The sequence below is a fragment of the Fragaria vesca genome, linkage group LG6 (genome assembly GCF_000184155.1).
Source record: "Fragaria vesca subsp. vesca linkage group LG6, FraVesHawaii_1.0, whole genome shotgun sequence".
In the NCBI taxonomy this organism is placed as follows: Eukaryota; Viridiplantae; Streptophyta; class Magnoliopsida; order Rosales; family Rosaceae; genus Fragaria; species Fragaria vesca.
In genome coordinates, this window is record NC_020496.1 from 10,402,030 (window position 1) to 10,409,726 (window position 7,697).

At 36.4% G+C, this 7,697-nt stretch overlaps 1 protein-coding gene across 1 annotated transcript; it reads right to left on the bottom strand.

Annotated features, from left to right (window-relative positions):
- Positions 1-4,648: 4,648 nt before the first annotated feature.
- Positions 4,649-6,195, bottom strand: LOC101304685 (histidine-containing phosphotransfer protein 4-like). Its single transcript, XM_004302811.1, has 6 exons — positions 6,133-6,195; positions 5,632-5,762; positions 5,424-5,492; positions 5,217-5,288; positions 4,898-4,970; positions 4,649-4,732 (listed from the first exon to the last, which is right to left on the bottom strand). Exons 1-6 carry the CDS (start codon positions 6,190-6,192, stop codon positions 4,685-4,687), a joined length of 453 nt encoding a protein of 150 aa, XP_004302859.1. The 5' UTR covers positions 6,193-6,195; the 3' UTR covers positions 4,649-4,684.
- Positions 6,196-7,697: the final 1,502 nt, after the last annotated feature.

Consider the following 7,697-nt stretch of genomic DNA (forward strand, 5'->3'; position numbering starts at 1 on the left):
CAAAGACTATACAATATTTTACCCAACAACAAACTTCCCTGAAAGTTTCCCACCGACAGTGGCGTAGCCAGAAATATTATTTAGAAGGGTCATAACTTAACTCTTCTTAAGCAACCTATATCCTTCACACTAATCAGCATTTGATAAATTATTTAACCCAATCAATCTTGGTTATTGGTGGGGGTTTTGGACAAAGATAAACTTCGAATTCATCAAATAACATAAATTACATCCATTGTTAAAAAAAATATTAGATATATTACTTTATATTACATTCTTCTAATTTTGACTTGATTTGCTAGAGACCATGAGTGAAAAAAGGGTGTATAAATCTAAATATATATTGTTTAACTGTGTTGATTTATGGGACAAAATCATTATTAATTGGCCACTTAATAAATAAAATGCAGTAAAAAGTTAAAACATGGTGGACACCCGTCCAAACACTGGACTTGTGGGGTGAATGGGCCATAAGATCAAAACTTTTAATCATCTTCCGTTTCAATTTTACAGATTTTCTTATGTGAGGAGGGTCATTAATTATAATTTATATATGTGATTACCAAATAGTTCAACCAATGGGTGCTTAATTCAAATAGCTAGAAGGGTCAATTGACCCTTCTCGCCCTACCCTCCCTACGCCATTGGTTTCAATATGTTAGTGAGTGTAGTAAGTAGTTTCTAATAAATGTAAATAGAGACTACAACAAGGTTTCTTTTAAATTGCTATTTTGAAAGAAGAAAATGTGTGCAAGTTTCAAATTTTGATGATCAATTTCTTTCGATTAATCTTCTTTTTATTTTTTTATTTTTATTTTTTATCATATAGATAATTGAAATGCTACAACGAGTCTATCGTAAGTCGAACTTAGGACCTCTCACTAATAAAAGGGAGACTGATGCCACTAAACCAAATTGTACTGGGCCTTCGAATAATCTTTTGATGACTTCTCTCTCTTTTTTTTTTTAATAGAAATAGATAATTTTATTACTTATCCATTGCCAGAAGATACATACATCAATCAACGTCTTGCGCCAAAATTAATCTAACACAAGCTAACAGACTAATTGACAGGTACCCTTACTACAAACTTATAAACTCAATTATTGAGCCTTAGCAACTGAACTTCAAAGTCACTATCTAACTCCCAATTAAAGTAATCCTAGTCGCCTAAAGACTGCAATTGGTGTACAACTAGAAATACCAAGAATTAAATAGACAACATTAAAACTCAATTACTAGGCCAAAACAGCTTCAATCAAACCAAACTGAAGGAGTAAGAAAAGGGATGGGCTAACACATTTAGGCCACCAAGAAGCAACCCAAAACAGTTAGAGGCCCAATAGGCCTAAACTCATCACCCTCCCTCCCCTTCCAGATCGCACCGAATGAAGCCGTCGGTAACAACATTCAAGAGAGTAATCTCTTCGACGGCTGACCTCGCCCCTCCACCATCATGATCTCACTTAGTCGCCAACCGCTGCCTCCCTTTCAGTAGCTTCCTCACCAAACCAAGAGTGAGGAAATCAGATACAAACCGATTACCAACTAGGTATTTTGATCCAAGCTAAGGACCCAGACCAAAACCTCTGTACAGAGACAATCTGAGTCTATCTGTCTCCGAAACAAGCTTCGAACCTCACTCTCCGACCACGTGAACTAGAAGTCATGCTGATCAAGAACCAATCCTACGATGTTGAAGCCGTTGTAGATCCCAAACCACGTGCAAAATAGAAGCCTGGCCTCGCGCCACCTCGAAGATCAGCCCCCACTACCTGTGACGTTCGGGACTGCCCACCTTCTACCTAATCAGAGCGAAACCGTCGCCGTTGTCCTTGCTCGATCAATTTCTCAACTAGGGGAAACCCTAGCTAATGCAGAGAGAAAGCTGACTAGGAGATGGTATCTTCTGATGACTTCTCTTTTTCTCTATATCGACAACTTTATGTTTCAGCTAGAATATCAATCTAATCCATCTTATTGCAACGGTTATAAAATTTAGTTTTTATGTCATAATTCAAGATTTTTAAAAGGCTTCCAAAAATTTACCATTTGAAAAGCTTCGGGTTTGATTATACTAGATGTTCAATAGAAAGAAACATAATGTTTCTCATAATATTTAAAAACAACCCATATGTACTATATATCTATTTGTTGTATGACAAATTTACTATATATCTATTTGCTCAAATAGATAAACTTATAGTTGAAAGCCACATGAAAAGAAAAGAATACAAAATATAACTAGTATTGTTGCCGACAAGATTCAAACGGAAGACCAAAAAGTAGCAAGAAAGGCAACCAACCCGTTATACCGAACTGAAAGTTGTTACCAAACTACTTTGTATATACCGATTACAGGACCCACTAGGCCCCTAAGTGCCTCCAAACCTGGTGCTAACATAAGATCTACATGAAAGGTTTGTTGCATTGGTCATTAGGATTTAGGCTTTAGTTTTTATGTTTCGAAAAATAGAGGATTTGCGACTTCTATTTAAGAGAGATATGTCGCATGAACATTTCAAGTCATCAAAGTGCTTTTTATGGGTTATGTAATTACTTATTTATATATGTTTTTTAGGTAGCTTCTTTTTGACAAGCCCACATGAACATGTTGATAAATTGTACTCTTGTTAAACTATTAACAAAAAGGTGCGTCTATTGTCACCATAACAAAAAATTAATTAATTTGAAGTTTACTTAGTTCACCGTTTACTAATAATACCCCTTTTCAATATGGGTTTAGCCCCAACTCATTTTTTTCCCCTATTTATCTTCATCTGCATCTCTCTTAATTGTTTTTGGCTTCCTCCTCGCCTCTCTCAATCGATCAAACTCACGAATGAAGAAACATGAAATCAAAAACGAGATTATCTAATCTCTAGGCTTCAAGTAGATTTCTAGATTTTAGTTAGCGTTAATACGATATATTTTGAGGCATAATAATTGTTAGGATAACATGAGAACCATTGAATATGATGAATGAATATAAAGAAAGCGTTAACATTTAGCGATGAATGAAGAGATCAATTTAATGTTTAGGTACATGTTTAATTTGTAGGGCGTAATAAGAAAAGTAAATTGGAATTTTATATAAGATATTGTCATTTGTTGTAATTCTATGTTAGGATATTCTAGTCTTTCAATAAAATGTAGGGTGAACAAAACAATTAATAGGGTGACAATAGCCGCACCAAAAAACAAACTTAAACATAATGCGAAAAACCGCACTAATAACTACCAACACTATATATTAGCAAACATACAAAAATAATAATAAAGAACTCAAACATGCGAAATCAAAGTCAACAAAAGTTTAAGAGAAGCGTGACGGCGGCAAGGGTGACAAGTTTTGGCACGTCCTTTAATCGGCGGTGGTGGTTCTTGAATCGACATCAGTGGCTGTGCCTTGAACCAACGTCTTCGGTCGTGGGTTTCGGGGCAAAGTTCTTCGATAGCTGCTGGGTTTGGTTTGGATCGGGATTAGCTTCTCGATCTCCAAGCTTTGATCTGAGAACTTCAGATCGGTCTTTGATCGGTGGCGCGGTGGCAGGGTAGCGGCGATTATGAATTTGACAAAATCTAATTCCAGTCCGAGGAAAGGTGGTGGTGGGCTGTGCGATCTGGTCTGGGTCTCTTGGATCGACTTCTAGGCTACTTCGGCGGAGGGGACTTCTCTACCTTGAAACCAGTTAATTTCGGATAGCAGCGAGTCGGCGACCAAGAGCGGCGGAGCGAGGGCAGTGGATCTAACCAGTTGGAGTTGGCTTTGACCAGCTTGGTTGAGCGGTGCTTCATCTAGGCTCTTTGAGAGGTCAGGCCCACGCAGATTGATGGTGGTGTGGTGGAGTCACAGCCAACCGCCAAAATCAGCGGCAACAGGGGACAGTGTGGAGTTTCTGCGTGCCCAGAGTAGATGGACTTGGGTCATTTAGGCCTAGGTTTTCTGGGCCTAGGTACATTGGGCTTAAGTTCATGGTTCTAAGGTTCTTGGATCTCAATTAAGTCAGATGATTCTGACAGTTTCGATTTATTGTTCACAGTACCTACTTTAGGGTTTACAATATTAATATGACTTATGTCATATAGGTTGTTTGCATAGCTCTCTTCTATTGTTGTCCTTGCTGGTGTGTTCTGTATATGTTGTATTCATACAATTCAGTGATCAATAAAATGACTTATCGTCCTTATTCAAATTATAAAAAAAAGTCAACAAAAGCTGCACCAATAACTACCATCACATCATCAAGATTAAGCATGATTCCTAAATAATTTCATGTAACATAACAACCAAAATTATAAAATAACCAAGGACCACAAATCATGATGTTTATTATGAACTAAAAGAACAAGGTCATAGAACTCACCGCATTCTTGAAAACATGTTGCAGTTATGAACTATTAAAAGCCCAGAGACCCTATAACTATCCTCCGTCCCTGCGTGTGTGTATGAGAATAGAAGCTTGTATGCATAGCCTTATCAATCGATGAACTAAAATGCCGAAGCAGCTTACATGGAAAACTGGATATTGGTATCTGAAAAAAGCACCAGGTCCTCTAGACCTTCCTTAATTAATTTAAAGCTAGGTGGGAATACATATGCGTAGCATGAAATCCACCAATTACGTACACATTTTGCCACATAATTATATCGCAACCTTTTGCATGCTAATTAGTTTCTTCTTACTTGGGACGACTTGCACTCGCAATTGGCCCTGCTTGCCTTGCCATCTAATTAATCATGAGGAAAAGAAAAAACCAGTATTACATACAATGAGATGATGTGCAATTGTGTACGTTCATACCCTATATATTCATACAGTACAATTAAATTTCAGAATATACGCCAAAATAAAAAAACTTAATCAAACTTGAGAGCGCGGCATCGATCATCACCTGAAAATAAGCCTCGAGCTTCTTTTTCAGAGTTGCATGTTCTTTCTTCAATAGTTGGAAAGTTCTCATGCATCTGAGATTGCATAAAATTGATACAAATTTAGTTATTAAATATAATAAACCATGTAAAGTTTTTGTTTTTGTTTTGTGACATATATGATATATTTAGTATACATTGGTTACATACACTCTACATATGTACATAATCGTGCATTTTTTTGGGATATACTAAATATACCATTGTTATAAGTTTGATTAGTTAAAAGAACCCCAGCTGTGGTTTTTTGTAGTGGAAGATATGTATCTATGGATCACGTACCCTTCTCCATTTCCTGTCTTACAGAATTCCCTGAACTGTTGGCATTCAGCTTTCACCTTTTTGGCTCCGATGCTGCAGCAAGTGGCAAAACGGATCGTGAGATTAAATCTAGCTTGTTCTCTTAAAAACCAACACAGAATATACCAATAGCTAGCTAGCTAGGTTCTTTTCGAATAAACCATATATGAGACTGAGATGTACGTTTACCTTGAGCTACTTCCCTTGAACTGATGCATATGATTGTCCAACTTACTGAAATCATGAGGGGTTTTCTCTCTGCACATAACAAAAGCCAGTATTGATATTATGGGAACCAGCTAGCTATATATTTTGATATCATATATATACTCACGCGTACTCGACCATCAATGTGAATTACAAAAACCATCAAGGTGATTATATGGTATTGACTCACAATGCCTGCTCTATGGTTTGGAGTGATCTAGATGAATCACGGTAGTACAATGTAGCAATTTCCTCTACAAAATTGGGATTAGCATCATCTTGCAGCTCCTCCAACTGAATAAACTGTTCATCCAGATATCCCTGCAATAACCCAATAGTTAAAACACTATCGTTTTCCATCGAAAGTCCCAAGAGAGTTTCAATTTGAGGTTAATGAAAACTTCCAGTAGTCAAATGCATGCATGTGTTCGTAATGAAAGATGTACATATATATCTTTCACATCAGTCTTTTTGTGATTGTACAGATGAGGTTAAGATCGAGGAGATGTAAATTAAGTTCGAACTGTGGCTCTGAGTATGGCTATCGTTTATTTATAGTATATGTACTCTCTACCACCCTCGATCCTTGCATGCAAGTCCTATTTTTCGATCATTGATCACGCAGGATGTGGAACTGAGTTGCAGTAATATAAACATATATATGACTAACTAGCTTGGAGATCGGACCAACCTGAGTAAAGAGGGACTGCCTCATCAGACCAACCTGCCTGCGCATTTGGTTTCTTTCCATTTGATGATTGATCGAGAGGAAGTAGTGGCGAAAACCAAGGGATGTATGATATAGAAGGAATGGATCTATGGGAGGTGGAGCTAAAGGTGTACTAAAACACACAACTGGGAACAACTTCTGGTGATTAAAAACTGGCAACGGAGGAGTGGTTTATATAGTAATAGAGGGAGGAACAGGGAAAGAGATACTAGTGTGGCTGTGTTGGAGCCTTGGAGGGAAGAGGCTAGGGTATACTACTACAGTAGTTATTTATGCGAATGGGTATGTGGAAAGGTTTCAAACTCTCAATACTAGTAAGAAAACTACTATCGTTGATAAGACTAGACGATTATCAATGTCACTACGTACTTTGGCATATTATTATTAATGAATAAGTGATGGATATATGAATTCATGAATGTAATTGGAGAATAATGTATCAGCGTAGCTGCGTATATATGCAATTTACCGCATCTGTTTTTTCTTGATTTTAAATCAAGTTAGTGATCAGAATCGCATATACTTTAGATTAATTGCAGTGTGATTATATAGATGAAAAAGATGTACGGTAAGTAATATATATATATATATATATCTATATATATATTCCCCTCCCTTTCTTTAAACGTGAGAAGTGTGCTTGAGTTATATCGATCGATATAGGAGAAAAGCAATTCATAGTCTTTACACATATATTGTATAAAGCATCGCCTGCAATGAAATATATATGCATCATGTTCTTATTTCCATGCATGAGAAAATTACTTTAATTTGAAAGAGCCATAAAGCCATATATTAAGCATGAATGTTTCTCTTTCTAGCTAGGGTTTACATATTAAGCTTAGCATTGAATGCATGATGCATTGTTAATTACGAACTAATGTGACTGATGCAATCACCATTGAACTCTTTCAACATGAACAAGTTTTTCAATTATGCTAGAGCTATAACCATGCATTTACGAGCTTTTCTCTCATGTTTAACAATGCACCAAGGTGCAAGTGAACCGAGTAACTAGTATGTAGTATTTTGATCCGGTCATCTACATCGCACTACATGCATATATATTAATACCGTTAACAAAATTAAAACCCAAAAAAATAGTCTCAAGTGAATCCAATTACGGAGGTGAGAACACTAAGTCAAAGAAGATGTAGTCTTATAATAGGCGTTTTATTTGATCAGATCAAAAATAAAAATAAAAGGAAGAAATTTAGCGTCTCTAATCTTCATTCAATCTTCTCATATGACGATTTGAACACTTACACATTAATAGTGCAAGTGCACATTGGTGTGCAGAATCCGCTCCCAGTCATGAGATGGTCATACATTTGATTATTCTAGTTCTTGTTTAATGTTGAAAGACCGAAAATTCTTCTACGCACCAAAGTGCAAGTGATCCGCTCCAATAATAAACTCATATTAGTCAAATACAACGAGATACATTTCAAAATCCAATACTCTGTTGTTTTTGTTTGTTCCTGGTTTTAAATTAAGTTTAGTTCATTATTTTTTCTATTCTTTCT